Source organism: Elephantulus edwardii, unplaced genomic scaffold, assembly GCF_000299155.1.
Source record: "Elephantulus edwardii isolate Elephantulus edwardi_28Jun2011 unplaced genomic scaffold, EleEdw1.0 scaffold00105, whole genome shotgun sequence".
Lineage (NCBI taxonomy): Eukaryota > Metazoa > Chordata > Mammalia > Macroscelidea > Macroscelididae > Elephantulus > Elephantulus edwardii.
In genome coordinates, this window is record NW_006399855.1 from 993,967 (window position 1) to 1,012,939 (window position 18,973).

The 18,973-nt window shown below is 39.0% G+C and overlaps 1 protein-coding gene across 2 annotated transcripts in view; it reads right to left on the reverse strand.

The window, feature by feature from the left end:
- Positions 1-16,970, reverse strand: part of SEC61A2 (Sec61 alpha 2 subunit (S. cerevisiae)) — a 41,729-nt gene extending 24,759 nt beyond the window's left edge. The window contains exons 1-3 of one of the 2 annotated variants that reach the window (XM_006891839.1): positions 16,843-16,970; positions 13,508-13,575; positions 7,467-7,532 (exon numbers count right to left, since the gene is read on the reverse strand). In XM_006891839.1, the coding sequence (XP_006891901.1) occupies positions 7,467-7,532; positions 13,508-13,575; positions 16,843-16,849 (141 nt within the window). In that variant the 5' untranslated portion in view covers positions 16,850-16,970. Of the gene's footprint in view, positions 1-7,466; positions 7,533-13,507; positions 13,576-16,842 lie in introns of those variants that run through there. The other variant, XM_006891840.1, reaches the window with a different exon arrangement.
- Positions 16,971-18,973: the final 2,003 nt, after the last annotated feature.

Consider the following 18,973-nt stretch of genomic DNA (forward strand, 5'->3'; position numbering starts at 1 on the left):
AAGGAGTAAACAGCACCTGGTAAGAAATGAACAAAGGTAAACAATAGGGTTCAATTTCTGATAGAAATGAAGATTACAGAGCTGCACTGGATTAGAACTGGACAAAATCTGAAATCCTGAATGAAATACAGTCCACACGATTCAGATGGTAAAAACCAGGTATCACTTACTAAAGTTATTGCAGGAGAGTTTTCTTAGTGTGTTCCTCAAATAAAATGGAAAAGAAAAGAAACCTCAAATGCTAATCTACCTGGGAGGGGAAAATAAAGCACTTTCAGATTCAATGGAAAAAAGGTCAAGATCAAAGACAGTGGGTTGAACTGACTAAAACATGAAAAAGATAAAACTACACAGTTCAATATATAAATATCTTACTTGAAGGGTAAAAGCTGTAAATATAAACTCGTTAAACTATTATTCTTTTCTTGAATTATAATTTGTTGTTTGGTTATAGCTGCAAAATCTAAAATCATTTCTATCTTATCCTTTGCAGAAAAGATTATGGACCCCTGAATTAGAAGACTGAATACTGGCAAAATACTAATTTTCTCTAAATTACTATTTAGGCATGGAATAGTATAGAAATGAACCCACAGACGAGTCAACCAACTTTCAGCAAAGATGCCAAGGAAATCTACATGTCTGAAACAGTTCAAATCACAGGCTTTTGTGCAAAAACAGACAAGCAGACTCTAAAATGTACACGGAAATATAAAGAAGCTAGAATATACCAGAATAATTTTTGAAAAAGCACAAAACTGACCGACTTACATGTAGTAGGTCAACTGGAATAACAAAGTCCACAAAGTCCACAAAGACAATATTCTACATCTGAGTTTTGTTACTACCTACTGGGAAGAGCGCCCCCAGGACAAACAAGCTTGACCACTATGCCATCATCAATATTGCCCTGACGATTGAGTCACCCAGAAAGAAGATAGAAAATAACAACACATTTGTGTTCACTATGGATGTCAAGGCCAACACCACCAAATCAAACAAGCTGTAAAGAAGCTCTATGATATTGATGTGGCCAAGGAAAATCTTAATTAGGCCTGATCGAGAGAAGAAGGCCTATGCTGGACTTGCTCCTGATCATTATGCTTTGGATGTTGCCAACAAAATTGGGATATCTAAACTGAGTCCAGCTGGCTAATTCTAAATACAAATTTTTCACATACACACACACACACACACACACACACACACACACTCACTCTCTCTCTCTCTCTCTCTCTCTCTCTCTCTCATTGAACACTGTGATCTAATTGCCTCCACAGAATAAGAATCTCATGAGTTACAACAGAATTGGGCTGTAGCTTTTCGGAAAATCTAAATCAAATGTCATGGTAGATACAACACTGTATCTTTAATGTTACATTGTTTAGCAACAATAAAATGCATCCTCTGTCAATTGGGGGGCAAAAAAGCTTGTAAGCAGTCATCTAAAGTACAATTATTATCTCTCCTTGTACAGAACAAAGAAAAAAGAAAAGAAAAAAAATGATGTACTGAAACAGTTCAAAGGACCCATGGGACCATGCAACCCTCAACTTCCAAGACTCTAAAACTAGAAGAATTAATGTTCAGCTGTCAACACTGACAACTCTGAAAGGGATCACAGTATAAGATTCAGAATCGAGGATGTGAAAATACAGAACTCAAAAATATAAAAAAGGTCAGACTTACTGACTGATCCAGGCATAGAAAATACAGAAATGGAAATCACAGTCTACTGATTTTCAGCAAAGATTCCAAATTTAATACATTTTAAAAGAGAAAGCCTTTTAAATAGATGGTGCTGGAACAACAGCTGTGTATCCATACAAGAAAAATTCATTTCAGCCTCTACCTCACACCATACACAAAAAGTAACTTCAAATAAATCACAGACGAAAACCTGTAAGATCAAACTACAGAAGTTTAGAATAAGAGAAAATCTTCACATTAGAACTGGCAACTGTTTCTCAGGTAAGATTAATTTTATTAAAATATAATGAATCAAAATCACTACATGAAACACAATGTGAATGAAGGATAGTGTGAAACACAATGTATATGAACTTTGTAAGCAAACCAATATAAAATAAAAACTGGGGAGAAAAAAATAACCAGGAAAATAAGCAGTAAAGAAGAAAATTGAAAACTTGTACTTCTCAAAAACATTAAGAAAATGAAAAAGCAAAATTAAGCTACAGATTAAGAGAAAATAGTCAAATATGTGACAAAGAACTTAAATACAGAAAATATGAAAAACAATTCAATAACCAAAAAAATAAAATTTAAAGTACAAAAGATGTGAAAATACACTTTACCAAAGATAAATATACTTATTCTTCACTTACCAATGCAAAAAGAGCATATATAATGTAGGAGTGGCCAAATCTGACTTCTACTTCCTTCATAAAAGAGAACTAGCCCCATCAATAATAGCCATGGCAACAAACAGCTGCTCGGGCAGACAGGCCACCCCCCAGACTCCTGCACCTCTTTTTACCAATCATTCAGATCTAGTCTACGTTGCTGACTCACAAACTTTACTCATGATTGTGGGGTTTATTACGGAAATAGACTGGGGAGTGGGGAAGGCAAAGAATATCACCAATACAAGTCCACGTTTAGGGCAACATTAAGCCAAATTAACAGCAAGACACAATTCCTCCATTAGTGAAAGACCAGATTTCAATTCAGCAAGGAAAACCTTTAACTATGGCTACATCTCTAAAGTTCCTTTGATTATACTGTCACAGTCTCTTCAGCCTCTTTCCAACCCATACATCACCATTTTTAACAGTGTGGAAAGCACTAGCTTATATTGGTCTCACAGCTGGTGATAATTTTCAAAACCATGTGTCTGCAGTTAAGGTATTGGAAAACAATACAATGGCTAAAAAAGCTAATTTCCAAAGAGTTCTGACAACCCCACCAACTATCTCATTATCCAGTATTTTGCATTTATGACAACTCTGAACATTCTGAAGCAGTACCTTCAACAATGTAGGCAGCAAAGAAAGCCACAGCAGGGCCTGGGCACCCTTTGCAGACAGACATCCCATATGGAGATCCCATTAAAAAGTGGAGCACGTGAAGCAGCCAATCAGTTGCGGGACATCATCTCCCATTCATCCATAATGTCTCAGTTTGGTCACAGAGTGTTCAAATCATTGAGGGAGGACACAGGGTATGGTGGACCAGGCAAGGGCCCAGAGGTGCTGGAGAAGGTAGTGCAAAAAGGAAAAAGGGAAAGGAGGCCTCTTAGGGGTACAGGGCCAAGAAGAATAAAGGCTAAGTAGGGTCCCCATCCAAACTAGGCACTGAGGGGCAGAAAGTGGAAGACCAAAACAGTCCATGCCTAAGGTGGCTGGCAGGAGGCTGCTGGAAACACCAAATCACAACCACTCTCAATCCTTGCAAGTTTTATCATAATGAAGAAAGCACAGTGAGAAAATAATTTTGGTAAAAGGGAACCCACTATACTACACACATCATGAGACTCACCTGGGCACCTGACAGGTAGTGAGCAACTGAGGGAAACTAGCATTGAAGACTAGGCTTGGTCTCAAACTCTCACACAATAGTGAGTTCATGGAACGGTCTGGTCTTTATATTGATGTGGGATGAGCAGGTATACGTACTAATTATAAGAAACCATTGTTCAAAATCATCTATCAGGGACATGTAAATTAAAATATCACTCATTAGAAGATTAACATCAAAATGATCCACAGTATCAGGTGCTTATAAGAATGCAGAGTAAGGGAGCTCTGGTGGCCTAGTGGCAAGAAGCTGCACTGCAATCCCAGAGGTACACCGTTCGAATCCACCATAAGCTCTGCTAGAGAAGGAGGGACAATTTCCTCCTGTACCAGTCAGATCTGATTTGATGGTACACAAACAACAAATAATAAAATAAAATTTAGAAAAAAAGAATTCAGAGTAATTAGAACTCTCATACATACACTGTTGTTGATTGCCTTTGAGTTGTGCATGACTCATAGTGACCCTAGAACAAAAGGCCTGAAGCCCCACTACAACTACCATCACTTATCAAAGTTCATAGTTTCCAGAGGCATGCTATTTAGGAAGTGGATGCCACTCCTGCTTCCAACTGATAAAAATATAAAATGAGGCAACTATCTGGAAAACAGTTTGAGAGTTTCCAATGGAGTTAAACATACATTTACCATACATACAACTTAGAGTCAATTCTTACTTAAGATAAATTAAAGTCCAAATAAGATTTAGGCATGAATGTTTATAGCCATTTTACTTTATATGCTACCAAAATTTGCAAACAGCCCAAATGTCTAGTGGATGGATGAACACAATGCGCTATATTCACACAGTAGAATACCACTTCAAATGCAAAGGAATTAACTGTTGATAAATCAACCACATGGAAAAACTTTTGCATTAAGTAAGAGTAAATACTATACAATATTTAATAAAATTTTGGAAAAGACAAAAATAATTTTAATGAAAGAAAAAGATGGTTTCTGGTGGTGAAGTGAAACCTTACTGAGCAAGGACATAAGAACTTTCTGGAGGGATGAAAATGTCCCATACCCACTATGGCAATGGTTACATGGAAGTACACATTTTGTAGAACTCTTCAGAATGTGGGGTTTTTTTATGGATGCACTTCATTAGATACAAATCACAATAAAATTTGCCATGTTTTTTATATGGAAAAGGGAGAAATTTCCAAGATGTAAAAAAGTAGAGGTTAAAAATTAGTACAAGTATTCTTAATTTGTATTTTTCTATATTCTCCCCTTACTTATCTAAATAGGAGTAAGAGAGCGAACTAAGCATGATCAAATAATCTCATTGTTTCACTGATGAAAAAGAAAATGTTTCGTTTTTCTCCACATTATAGACGTAATTTGTTTATTACTTCCCAATGGAAGGCATATTTTTAAGATATATATTTTTTGATATCCCATAATTCATTTTATCTTTATCTCTCTGCAAAATCACACTATCTACCTGATTTTTATTAATTTATGTACCGTGTATTACAGAGGTTCTAAAAACCTAGCTTCTTGGAATTTTTATATTACTATACACTATAAAGGGAGCTCTGATGGCGTAGAGGCAAGAAGCTGCGCTGCAATCCCAAATGCATGCAGTTCGAATCCATCAAGACAATGTTTTCCGTGCAAATAAATGCCTCTGAAAATCCACTGGAGGGTCAGCTATGGGTTGATTCCAACTCTATGATATACACCAACAAATATGCAAATTACAACATGATAAAAGAAAAAACTTTCATGGTAAAGGTTTTAGCATCATTCCACATAAGCAGCAGTTTCTGAATTAAAATAAAAATAAACCTTTAATGGAAAATTTAAAAAACAAATGTTCAGTGCTATTATTTACCAAAATAAGTATATAGAACAAGATAACCAATAGGTAGAAATCAGACTCAGCTGCTCCCATGTTGCATCTGTTCTTTGTACAATTGGCATCAGGAGTAGGATACATTACTCCAGACTAATAGAAATATGGTTTGGTTTTGTAAATTTGGGGCTTGGGAAGAAAATTTTATTATTTGTTTTAAAGAAGATAAGTAGACAAAGAGAGACTGCCAATTAACAAAGGCAAGGTAAAGCTGATGTCTATCAGAGCCCCCTCTCAAGGATTTGATGTTAAAGGAAGCTGATGAGTATGCTTAATTCACAGTGAATGACCTGGGTATACTTGATGAGGGAAAGGGAGAAGAACTTCCTTTCCAAGACTTAACCTTAAAGGAAGCTGGTGGTGGCCACCAACTTGTGGTGGCCACCTGGGTCCACGTGATGAGTAGAAGTGGGAGATACTCAGTAATGCAGAGACAGGCTGAGTTTGGACATGTTTCTTCAGCACCATCCACTTTGCATGATGAATGGATAAGTGAAAAAAGGTTGCTGGTTTGTGGGTCAGGGAGTCCTGAGGATTCCTGATGTGTTGACATAGCCCATGTGGGGCTAGGACTGAGTGAAGACACCAGCCAGTATGAAACACAGGAAGAAGTGTGGACTCCTCAGTTTGTGGCTGATACACATTTGTACCTTGCCACAGATGGCTGGGGATGTGTTGACCAGAACCCAACCAGAAGAGAAAATGTTTCATTCTATGAGCTAGTGTTGATTACTGCTACCTGAGAATTTGCTCTGGACTGATTTTTTATTTATAGATGTGGATGCTCAGTTACAATTGTAACAGAAGATTCTTCAGAGAAAAAAAACACAAACTTGTTTCCTCAGAGTATTTACTTGATAGGATGAGAAACATACTATCTAAAATGGAAGGATTAAGACATAATGAGTCAAACAGTGACTTTACAGACTTTGATGAATACAAATTACGGTAAAAGGAAGGTGGATCCTTTCATTAATAAGAGATAACAACTAGACAAGCCAGAGGGTAGTCTGTGGTGTCAGAAACCTTGGAAATTGGCTTTTCTATTCACTGCCTTGACCCCACTTGGAGCATGGTCTCAAGCTACCTTAAATGCAGACACATGATCTTGCAAATCATCAACAGCTGTGGGACCATAAAAGAACACTTTCCGCACTGTAAGAGTGGTGGAGAGAGGGTGAAGAGAATTCCAGAAAGTGCAGAGACTGTGGCACTGCTGTGAAGAGACTGTGGCAAGGTGTAACCAGAAGAACCCTGGAGAGGGAGCCAAAGGTAAAGGTTTTGCTTGCTGAATGACTGAAGGAAAAAAGCTGACTTGTTAACTGCTTTAAAATAGAGTTTGCTGGATGACTGAGGAAACCAGAGGTGTGCTTGTGCTGTTGAACTAAAATTAGACTTTCAATTGTTGACGGAGGTGCTCTCTCAACTAATTGAGGAATTATGTCTTGCTGTTAATCTGGTTTAGGACTGCTGGACTAAACCTGGATATGCATTTTGTTATATTCTTTACCTCCCCGACTCCCTAATCTATTTCCGTAATAAACCCCACAACTGTGAGTCAAGTCTGTGAGTCAACTTGCAACAAACACTGGACCCAATCATTCACAGAAACAGGTGTAGGAGCATATCGGACCATAGAGCTATTTGTCTGGTAACTATGAATATTACTGATGGGAACAGTTTCCCTTTAAGAAGCAGGTAAAAGTCAGACTTGGCAGTCCCCACATTGCTACTGGTTCCTTATATAATTAAGTCAGATTAAAAATACTAATATTAAGGGGAGCTCTGGTGGCCTAGTGGCAAGGAGCTGCAACTACAATCCCAGAGGCGTACGGTTCAAATCCACCAGATGCTCTGCCGGGGAAGGAGGGGCAGTCTCCTCCTGTACCAGTCAGATCTGATTTGACGGTACACTTACACAAAAATAATAAAATAAAATAAATAAAAATACTAATATTAGAAATATTTGGGTATATTTATTTTTAACAAACATAAATTTTTAAATTATAACCAGCCAAAACCATAGGCCAAGTATACAGCATTTATCTATTACGGTTACATACCTGACAACATACTAAGAAAATGAAGAGAGTTATGGCAGTCCACAGTACCTTCTCTCTAAACTGAATCTGTATAAACACAAAGAAAAGGTCAAGATTAAACCAAAACCCAGCAAGCATTAAACAAAACTCAAAACCCAAATCATAACCAACATTCTGCCATCATGTGTTTCGATTATGTATTCTTAAATCTCCCTATAATCCTATCTGACAGTCTCTAAAACCACAGAACTTCTCCAAAATAATTTTAATTTTTCTAAAAGTAATTTAAATCTTCATTCATTACAGTACAATGCTAACTGAAACTGAAATGGATACAACTAATAAGATCCATCCAAGTATTTACTGTATATTATGTGGGTATTTCATAAAGCACAAAAAGCTCCTGTTTTAAAAGATGCCTTACATGTAAATGAAACTATTTCTATAATCACAAAGCAATAAACAAGAAATATACTTTAAAATAAAACATTAAGTTTAACAAAAGCTTTATCTATCTCTTTATAGTTCTATTATTGATATTTGCAGACAAATTAAAGAAAAACTGCAGAAAATAATTGTCTGGAATGAATCATAGTGGCATATTTAATAATGCCTCTGGAATTTAAATACCTTAACTATAAAAGTAAACAATGATGGAAAAATTAATTGATCTACTATAGTATGTCGACAGCACTTAACAACAACAAAGAAAGAGCTCAGTGGACTTAGTGGACAGAAAGTAATGTTACCAAGCCAAAGGTGAGTGATTTTAATCTGCGGCCCTCAGGCCTGGTTTTAATTGTTTTTGGTCATTCTTCTAGGTCACATAGCTGCTCTGTCCATTTGCTGTACAAAGGTAACGCATGGCTGCTGTGATGCTGAACACTGCAACATTGATGTGTCAAATGTGATAATGGTTACCCATGGTGGACAGTGTTTGGTGGAGCTTCTAGATTAAAACAAGCTTGGAAGCAGAAGTGGCATCCACTTCCAAAATAACTTGCCTCTGGAAACCCTATGAACTTGGAAAAACAATGGAAGTTATACAAATGTTCAGGTCTTTCATTCATAGGGTCGCTATGAGTCATTTACAACTTGACAGCACTTAACAACAACTAAGTATCATCTGAATGCATTCCTATGATTTTTCTTTCCATTAATTAGATCAAGCAATAGTACATACTTGCATAGAGGCAATTCATTTATTCAAATCAGTTGTAGTTATGTGTCATCAAAGTTGACTACTACTTACAACAGATCTGAACCCTTCCCTATCCAGAGCCATCTTCATCATCTCTGCTATACTGAGGCCCACTGTCATAGTCACTGTACCCTTTCATAGAGGGTCTTCATCTTCTGTGCTGATCCTTCATTTTCAAAGCATGATGTTCTTTCAAAGGATGGGCCCCTAACAGCAACATGCCCAAAGTACATGAGATGAAGTTTCACTATTCTTGCTTCTAAGGAAGATCCTGGCCTCACCTCCTCTAAGACATCTATGTTGTTCTTTTGGCAGTCCATACACTATTCAGCACTGCACTCTTCACCAACATCACAATTCAAGGCATCAATCCTTCCGTCATCCTTAGTCACTGTCCAACTTTCAGATGCAAAACAAGTAATCGACAAGACCAAAGATAGCTTAGATCAGCTGCATTTTAATTTTTAAACTGACATAATGACTCTTGTTTCACCCTAGAGAGGTCCCTGACAGCCGACTTTCCCAATGCAATACATCTTTTGATTTCCTTACTGCTGATTTGAACCCAAGTAAGATTAAATCATTGACAAACTCCATGTATCATAATTTTACCTACTGGCCCAGTAGTGAAGAATTTTTGTCTTCTTGATGAAGAGATGTAATCCAGATTGAAGGCTGTAATTTTTTTATCTTCCGCAGCAAGTGTTTCAAGTCCTCACTTTCAGCAAGTAAGGCTGTATTAACTGCAAAATGCAGGTTGTTGATGAGTCTTCCTCCAATTCACGTGCCATATTCTCAACAGCCCTGTAGCATTCCTTTTTCTTTTAAATCATACAGTGTTCCCTTGCCCTGTTTGCACAATAGCTCTTCTTGGTCAATATACAGAATTCACACGAACACAAGTGTTCTGTGATTACCATTTTTTTCAATGTTAGTCATGATTTGTTATGATCCATACAAACAAATGCCTCTGCAGGGTCAATAAAACACAAACCAACATCCTTCCAATATTTTTTGCTTCCAGACAAGATCTAACTGACATCAGCAGTGATATTCCTCATGCCATGCCTCTTGTAATTTCAACCTATATTTCTGACAATTCTGTCACTATACTACTGTTCCATTCATTTTTTTAAATAATCTTCGGCAAGATTTTACTTGCATGTGATGTTAATGATAATGTTCAGTAATTTCCACATTCTGTTGGAGCTATACTTGTCAAAACTGATTCACAGCTGACCCTCCAGAACGTTTTCAATGGCAGTAAATCACACAGCTGAAGACTATTCCTCTTCTTCCCAGGAAGCAATGGGTGGATTTGAACTGCTTGCCTTTACAACTCCTTACAACTAAGACACCAGTATCAGTGCTCATAAAGGATTATAGATTGTATTTTTTTTAATTAAGGTTTACAAATCATAGGATTTTTTTAAATTTTCTATTAGTTTATTCAGTGACTGGGGTAATCGGGATGGGTGTGTCAGGGGCAATGAGACTGGCACAGGATAGAGCAGGGTTTAGGGCTGTTGTACATAGGGTCGCTATGAGTCGCAAACGACTCGACAGCACATAACAACAACAACAGCAATTAGTTTATTTACAAAATTCAAATACAAATTCAAACAAATTCAATCTCTCTCACCCCTGGCCCCCCATCAAATTGTGCATCCAGATGATTAATTTCCCCTCCCCCTGCACATCCACATCCCTCTGCTTCCAACCTCTCCCACCCCTCTTGGATCCTTATACTTATTCTACAATAAAGGTTATATAAAATATTTATCCTTGTGGGACTGAGTTACTTCAACTCAGCATAATGCTCTCCAGTCCCTCCCAAGTTAGGTAATAATTTACAAACTCATTGCTCCGGCGTGCTTATTTGCTGTTGGGACATTTGGGCTGTTTCCATGTTCTTACAATGGTGAATAATGCTGTTATGAACATTGGTGTACAAATCTCCGGCGTGCTTATTTGCTATTGGGACATTTGGGCTGTTTCCATGTTCTTACAATGGTGAATAATGCTGTTATGAACATTGGTGTACAAATCTCCGGTATGCCTCTGTTCTCATTTTCTTAGAGTATATTCCAAGTAGTGGAATAGCTGAGTCATATGGAATTTCTATGTCAAGCTTTTTGAAGAAGCGTCAAACTGCCTTTCAGAATGTTTGTACCATTTTAAAATCCCACCAACAATGTATAAGAGTTCCTCTCTCCTTTAACCCAAGACCACCAGTAAGGTGATAAAGCATCCTCCCTTCCCCCCTTTACATCTACACCCCTGTTCTGCATGAAGAAGCCAGAGAGTCAGCATTCAGTTCCCAAATCAATAAAACGGTTGGTTTAATTACCATTGGAAAATGCTTGTCATTCCTCTGTAGCATCTGGTCCCCACTGGATCCTCATCATTTCCTTGACCTGCTCCCCCCACCGACCAAACTGTGCAGCTCTGCAACTGCATCCTGGCCCATCCTCACCCTTCTGCCCCCAACCCTCACCTCCCTGTACCCCCAATATGTTTTTCCCAATTAAAAAAAAAAAGAGTTCCTTTCTTGCCACATACTCGCCAACATTTATTACTTGCTGCCCTGTTAAACTTTACCACTGTTAGTGGAGTGAGATGGTACCTAATTGTGGTTTTGATTTGCATCTCTCTTATTGCCAGTGATTTGGAGCATTTGTTCATATGTTCGTTTGCCATTCGAATATCTTCCTCTGTGAAAATTCTATGTCTTTGCCCATTTTGTAACTGGGTTATCAGTCTTTTTCTTGTGGAGGCTCAAGAGTATTCTGTAAACTTTTTTTATAAGACTCCTGTCTGAACTGGTATTACCAAATGTTTATTCCCTGTCAGCAGGTTTTCTTTTCAGCCTGTTGGGAAAGTTTTTGATGTGCACAGGGATTTGATCTTTAGAAGGTCCCATGTGTCAATTTTTATCCTCTTCAGATTGTACATATCTGGTTGTATCTTTATACCTTGGACTAGTGCTTCTAAGCTTGATCCCAGTTTGTCTCTTATGAATGTTAAGGTTTTAGGCTTTACTCTCAGTTCTCTGATACACTTTGAGTTGATTTTTGTGTATGGTGTGAGATGTGGATCCTGTTTCAGCTTTCTGCAGGTGGAAGTCCAGTTTTGCAAGCACCATTTGTTGAAGAGGTTGTCATTTCTCCATTTGATAGCTTGGATTTCCTTGTTGAGTATCAGTTGACCATAGATAGCTGGGTCTATTTCTGGGTTCTCAATTCTGTTCCATTGGTCTATGTGCCTGTCATTGTACCAGTACCATGCTGTTTTGGTTACTACTGCTGTGTAATAGGTTTGGAGGTGAGGGAGTGTGCTATGTCTCCAAACTCATTTTTGTTTCTCAAAGTGTTTTGCTTATTTGGGGTCTCTTGCCTCTCCAAATAAATCTGATAATTTCCCTTTCAATCTCCTTGAAAAATTAATTTGGTATCTGCATTGGGATTGCACTGAACATGTATATTGCTTTTTGGTAGGATTGTCATTTTCACCATATTAAGTCTTCCTACCCATGAACATTTTTCCATTTCTTTAGGTCTTTTATTGTGTCTTCCAGAAATCCTCTGTAGTATTCTTTGTATAGGTCTTTTGTGTCTCAAGTTAGGTTCACTCCCAAGTATCTCAATTTGTGGTTGGCTATTGTAAATGGTATTGCTTTCTTGATTTCCTTCTCTTGAGTTCTCTTTGTTATGGTAGAGGAATCCTATTGATTTTTTAATATTGACCTTATATCCTGCCACTCTACTAAACTGGCCTATTAGCTCTAACAGGTTTTATTGTTGATCTTTGGGGTTTTCTGTGTGCACTATCATAACATCTTCATACAGCAACAGTGTAACCATCTCTTTGCTGATTTGGATGCCTTTTATTTCCTTCTCTTGTCACACTGCCCTAGCAAGCATTTTCAATACAATATTGAAAAAAGGAAGAAAAAACAATATTGAAAAGAAGTGATGACAGTGGGCATCCTTGTCTGGTCCCTGTTTGCAAGGAAAATGTTTTTAATCTTTCTGCACTGAGAAGTATGTTGGCTCTTTGTTTTGCATATATACTTTTCACTATGTTGAGGAAATTCTCTTCTATTCCAATTTTGCTGAGTGTCTTATCAGGAAGGGTCTTGGACTAAATGCCTTGTCTGCATCAATTGCTAAGATCATATGGCTTTTGTAATCTACTTTGTTAATATAGTGAATTACATTGATTGTTTTTCTTATGTTTAACCATAGGAATCCCATTCGGTCTTGGTGAATTTTTATTTTTTTTTATGTGCTTCTGGATTCTATTGGATAGAATTTTTTTAAGGAACAAATCATAGGATTCTTATTCATAGACATGTTCTACAGCATGAATTACCATGGTTAATGTAATTAATTATAATGCTTAGACTGTATCTTAAACATATAGATGAAAAACATTGCTTTAGGAATGTTACAACTCAAACAACACTCATTTCTGAAACCATGGGATAATCTATCTAGATTTAAACAAGTCTATACTTTTTGTTGTTATGTGCCATTGTGTCAACTACAACTCATAACAATCCTATGAACAACACATGTGAACCTTGACCTATCCTGCAGAATCTTCAGGATCTCTGAAATGCTCCAATCAAATGTTTAGTAACCACATAAATCTATCTAATTGAAGATCTTCCTCTCTTTCAGTGATTCTCTACTTTTTCCATATTATTAATGTTCTATTACTTTTGTGTCTCTTGAAATAAAGATGAGCAGAAAATATTTTCCAAATTATAAACAAAAAACCCTAGGTAAATAAATCTTGTTTTTTAACAAGACAGGCCATTTAATTATTTTCTATATTATTAAAATTGTACACTTACTTTCCTTTCAGGTTTCTGAATTTCTGGTAGAACAGCACAGAAAGGTTTGATAACTTCTAAAAATTTAACTGTTAAATAAAAAGAAAAAAATTATCTAATTAGAGAGGTCTTTGTAAAGACATATAATTTCAATTATATTTTAAATTAAAATATAAAAAAATCAATTAATTGCTCACTCCTAATGGTCTCATTTTTACCACCTCACACTCAAAATTAGCTGATTATAACACTTTCCATTTCAAATAAATATGTAATGGAAGATGAATAATTAAAATGAGAAACAATCCAAAGGAAATGAGAGCTAGTTAGTAAAAGCAAAAGAAGTATCCATTTTTTACTTTGCTTCCCCATGCTTGTACCCAATATAAGCCTGTATAAAAGAACTATTCAAAGAGAATCATTAAATAAAAAAAAAAAGAGAAAATGTTTACTATGACATCTTCCTTGCAAAAATCCACTGGAGACAAACTGGACTAGACTGGACTGGATCCATAAGACAAAGCATAATTTTTTTTTTTAAAGTAGGGTATCAGAGTAGGATTAAACAAGAATGCCATTCTCCACTGAGGAAGACACTAGAGAAAACTGGCTTAAGCTGCACAAACTCCTTAATCAAAGAAAAAAACCAACCCCAAAACATTTAAAAACATGTTTAAAAGAAAGATCACAGAATCATCTTTTATACTTAACCTTCTAAAGCATGTAGTCTTCATTTCCTTAAGCCACAATTTATTTGATTATTAATACCAAAAAATTTGCTTATATAAGATAATCAGATGAAAGAATGACACTTCATTAGAAAATACTGTTTTTCCAGACAGTTCTTAAACTCAAACCCACTGCTGTCAAGTTGGTTGCAACTCATAGCAATCCTTCATTGGGATTCCAAGGCTCTCAAGGTGGATTCAAGATGCAGACTTTTTTGGTCAACATACTAACCACTAGGGTTCCTTGAACACCTCTTAAAAGAATATATAAAAGATATATTTAGGAATAAATTAGGTAACTATCTTCTGGCATAATTTAAGTGCCATTCTGGCAGAGAAGTGGAGGATAAAAATGATAACCCTTCAAGTGTCAGTCCTTTGCCAGGAGTCTGTAACACACAGAAAGACAAGGAGCCATGCCAGCTCTTAGCTATGATCATCTTCCACTGCAGGTATCCTGACATTGTTTTAAAACTGGCTGATTAATTACAATTCTATTTAGCTGGAAGTTAACTATGTTGCTATTAGATGCTGCTGATTGAACTCTAAATCACAGCAATCCCATGTACAAGAGATTGAAACCTCACTTATTCTTCCATGTATTCTTTTTATATATCCTCTTTTATATATATATTTTGTTGTTGTGTACTGTCCAGTTGGAAGTAACTCATAGCTGACCTTCCAGGGGGTTTTCAAAGGCAGCAAATAATGAGAGGAGACTGTTCATCTTTTTCTCATAGAGTAGTAGCTGGTGGATCTGAACCACATACCTTTGGGCTAACATTGTAATAATTCCCTCCTACATGTGTCCAGGAGGGACTGGTCTTTGGTGAAGGACATCATAATCAGAAGTGTGGAAGGACTGCACAGGAGAGGAAGATCCAGATGAGATGAATGGATAACAGTAACTGAGGCAATGGGGGGTGTGTCTGTGAGACTGGCTCAGAACAGGGCAGTGTTCAGAGCTATATTGTACAAACGATCACTATGAGTTGCAGGCAACTCAGCCATACATAACAAGTCACCAGAGCTCCATTATATAAATACAGTTCACTCTGTGTGTGTGCGTATGCACTCGTAGTTATATGCCTTCGAATTGCCTGTGACTCACTGAAACCCTATGTACAACAGCTCTAAACCCTTCTCTATCCTGTGCCAATCTTACTGTCTCTGACACACCTTAACCCCTTTCACCCAGGCACTGAATCGATCCACCTCATAGAGGGCCTTCCCCTCCTGCGCTGTCCCTCCACCCTCCCAAGCATGACCTCCCTCTTCAAGGACAGGTCCCTCCTTATAAACATGTCCAAAGTATGTCAGATGAAGTTTCAGAATCCTTGCCTTCAAGAAGCAGCCTGGTTTCATATACATATATATAAATCAACCTTTTTAAGAAATCATAATCATTGCCATCAAGTCAATTTAGACTCATAACCCTTACAGAAAAGAGTAGAGCTGTCCCATAAGGTTTGAAATGCTATAAATTTTCAAAGCTGACTGCCACATCTTTCTCCCAAGAAGCAGGTAAGGTCAAACAACTGACCTTTTGGTTAGCAGTCAAATGCTTAACTTGAAAACCTCTACGACAGCAGTCATGGATATCAAATAGAAGTCAGCAATTCTCACGGCTATTTGGAATGCAAATCTGTACCTCTGAACTACAAAGTCTGGCAAGTGCAAACACAAATGCTCACCGCAGGTTATTTCCCAGAATCCCTTTCCTTTCCCACCTCTATCAGAGCCGCCCCCCACTTCTGGGCTTTCGTAAACACCTGTGCTGGGGTACTTATGTTCAAGCAATGCTTCTCTGCCTGCCACTTACCTATTCTTGCGCTGCAGAATTTCACCAATTATTCTAAAAATTCAAGGTCAGGGTCTCCTCTAATTCCTTTCTAACTTATCTCAAATGTCCCATAGCTGGCACACTGCTTGAGTCCATTCATCCATCCAGCAAGCATCTGAACAGCTATGTGAGTGGTGTTTTTTGGGGGGAAGGGACTCAAAAGATTCCTATAATACAAGGTTCTAATCGTAGATCTTATACAACCTTACACACGCATTAACTTTTCAATAAACACTACAGAATAACTGAAATGAAAAAAATTTAAAAAATATCTATACTACCAAATGTACGCCTTTCTTATTCTAACATGTATTTCCTGCATCAATTCTTTTTTTTCTTTAAAATAAAACGACTCAAAGGGCTTTATTCATCACAACTAGCAAAGGTGATTACTTAATACAAGCTTTCTAAGCAAGCTCCTAAAGAATTCAAACTGGTCCAGCTTTAGCCGGGTTCCCAAACTCCCCGGCAGCAAATCCACGAGCTCGTCGCGTCATCCTCTGCGGCTCCTTACCTATCGTGCACATCCCCCGGGCCCACGGTCACGTTCCCCCTCGGTCGGCATGGCCCGGGCCTCGCACCAAAACGCAGGAGCCGCGGTGCAGGGCCCCGCCCCGCCCCCTGTGCCGCGGTCCCCGCGGCCCGCGCATCCCTGTCCCACAGGATGGGAAACATCGCAAAGACGCCGGCCCTAACTCGACCACTACAGTCGAGACTCCTGCCCCAAGCAAGAACCTTGCTCTCTGACACACATCGCCGACCCAGGCTCCACATATGATACTTACTCCCCATGGCGGCGGCTGGGGAGGGCCGGCGGGTAACTGCGGCCTCTGCCTTGCCTTCTTCTCTCGGGTCCCGTCGCTTGGGCCTCTGCGCCGGCTCCCGACGCGTTCCAGCCGGCCCTGCACAAGCCCCGCCCCTCGTCACGTGACCTGCGCGGCCACCCAGTCACGGCTCGTCCCCAAGCCCGGGCTCAGCGGTTGGCTGCCCACGCCTCCCAGGATGTCTTTTCCATTGCCATGGTCACCGCCAGCGATGCAGCGGGGGTGGGCTCGAGGCACCTCGCCCCGCCTCCGCTGCGCCGGCAGCCGGGACCTTGACGTTGCGTGGGTGCAGGCTAGGCTAGGTTACCCTTCTCGCCTTGCAGTGTTTCAGTCCTGCAGGGAGGCTTGAAACGCTGCATGATCTCTGTCTTCTAAGAGGTCATGGTGGCGCAAACCACGTTTCAAGAAATGTGTCAAGAAATGTCGGTTTGCTTTGCTGGTGCGTTTTTTCCTGGGCTGCCTGGACAGGCCATCAGGGGAGGCTGCGATCCCAAGTGCTGCCTGGCGGGGGCGCCTCAGGGTCCGGAGCTAATGTGGCCGCTACAGTGGCGCCCCAGCTCCCTGCTGAAAAGCAGAGTCTGGCGCTTCTCAGAGACCCGGGATAAATCACCAGGAGAACTTGCATGACCTTGCTGACCTTTTTGTTTGCTTCCATCTTGTAACCTTTTCTAGGTTTTCTGGGTTTTATTTTAAATACATGACATAATTGTCTATGATTAATTGTAGCCTCTGAATTCCGTCTTAGCCACTGCTTATGCTCCTCCACCTTCGCCAAGATAGAGATCAGGACTTTATGCCTCCTCTCATTTAAGTTTCCTTAAGCCAGCTCCTGACTTGACATTCCCATATGCACTAAACAGACAAAAAAATACCGTAAACCCAACCCATTGTCAGTTCCCACTGCTGAGGATTGTTTCCACATCTTTTAATTGTAGTGACTGCTAGATATGAATCTCAACCTTTCTACTAGTCACCAAACACGGAACAAACACGTAAAGCTCCTGCCACAGCTCCTATGTATACACTACACTGATTGACTTCAAGTTGACTCAGCTCACCCTCTAGCAGGCTTTCCGAGGCTATAAAGTGCATGAGACGAGGTCTTTCTCCCCAGAAGCAGCTGACAAAGGCTGAGAAGTAGGCAAGGTATCTTAAGAGGGACAACTGTTAGAATTGGTAAAAACATTGGAGAGTGGAGGAATGTGACCTCGTAGGAATCAGCCTTGGACTGTTTATACTGATAGTGATTGCAAGAGGTCAGACACAAATAAACCTGCCAAATTGCTTTGCCCTCAGGGAAAGTTCAGGTGAAAATAGATTACAACTCCCAAACAGAGGCAGTGCACATACATCACCTGGATTGAGGTAGACATTTGTACGTTGTTGTTGTTGTTGTTAGGTGCCATCAAGTCCCAGGCGACTCATAGCGACCCCATGAACGAAAGTCCTTTTTCCAGGTTCATAGGGTTTCCAGAGGCAAGCTATTATGGAAGTAGATGCCACTCCTGCTTCCGAGCTTGTTTTAATTGGGGAGACATTTATATAGGTAAGTATAATCAGGTACCAGAAGGAAGCTACAGCAAGGTAAGGCTTGAGAAGTAGGATTGTCTGCATTCTGGAACAAAATGGAATTTTTTATTATTATTATTAATTTTACTAGACGTTTACAGAGGTTTTGGATTTCCATTTCATTCATTGCCGCACTTTTCTTCCTGCCCACCCCTCCCCACCAGCTCACTTCCCCCTCCGAAGAGAAAAAGAAAAAAACAAAAAACAAAAAAAAAATTCCTTCATTAGTATACAATTACCACGTCCCTTCCTCCCCACCCCCCACCCCCAAGTACACTTCTCTATGCAACCTTAATTCTGGATTCCTATGCTAACCATAATACTCAATCATATATCACTTCTAATCTGTAATTTCCCTCATTTGTTTCAATACAATATACATAATTTATCCAGTTTTTTTCTGTCATACCCCCACCCTGATGTCAGACCCATTCTACAACAGTGGCACCATGCAGTATTTGTCCCTTTGTGACTGAGATATTTCACTCAGCATAATGTCCTCCAGGGTCACCCACTTTGAATA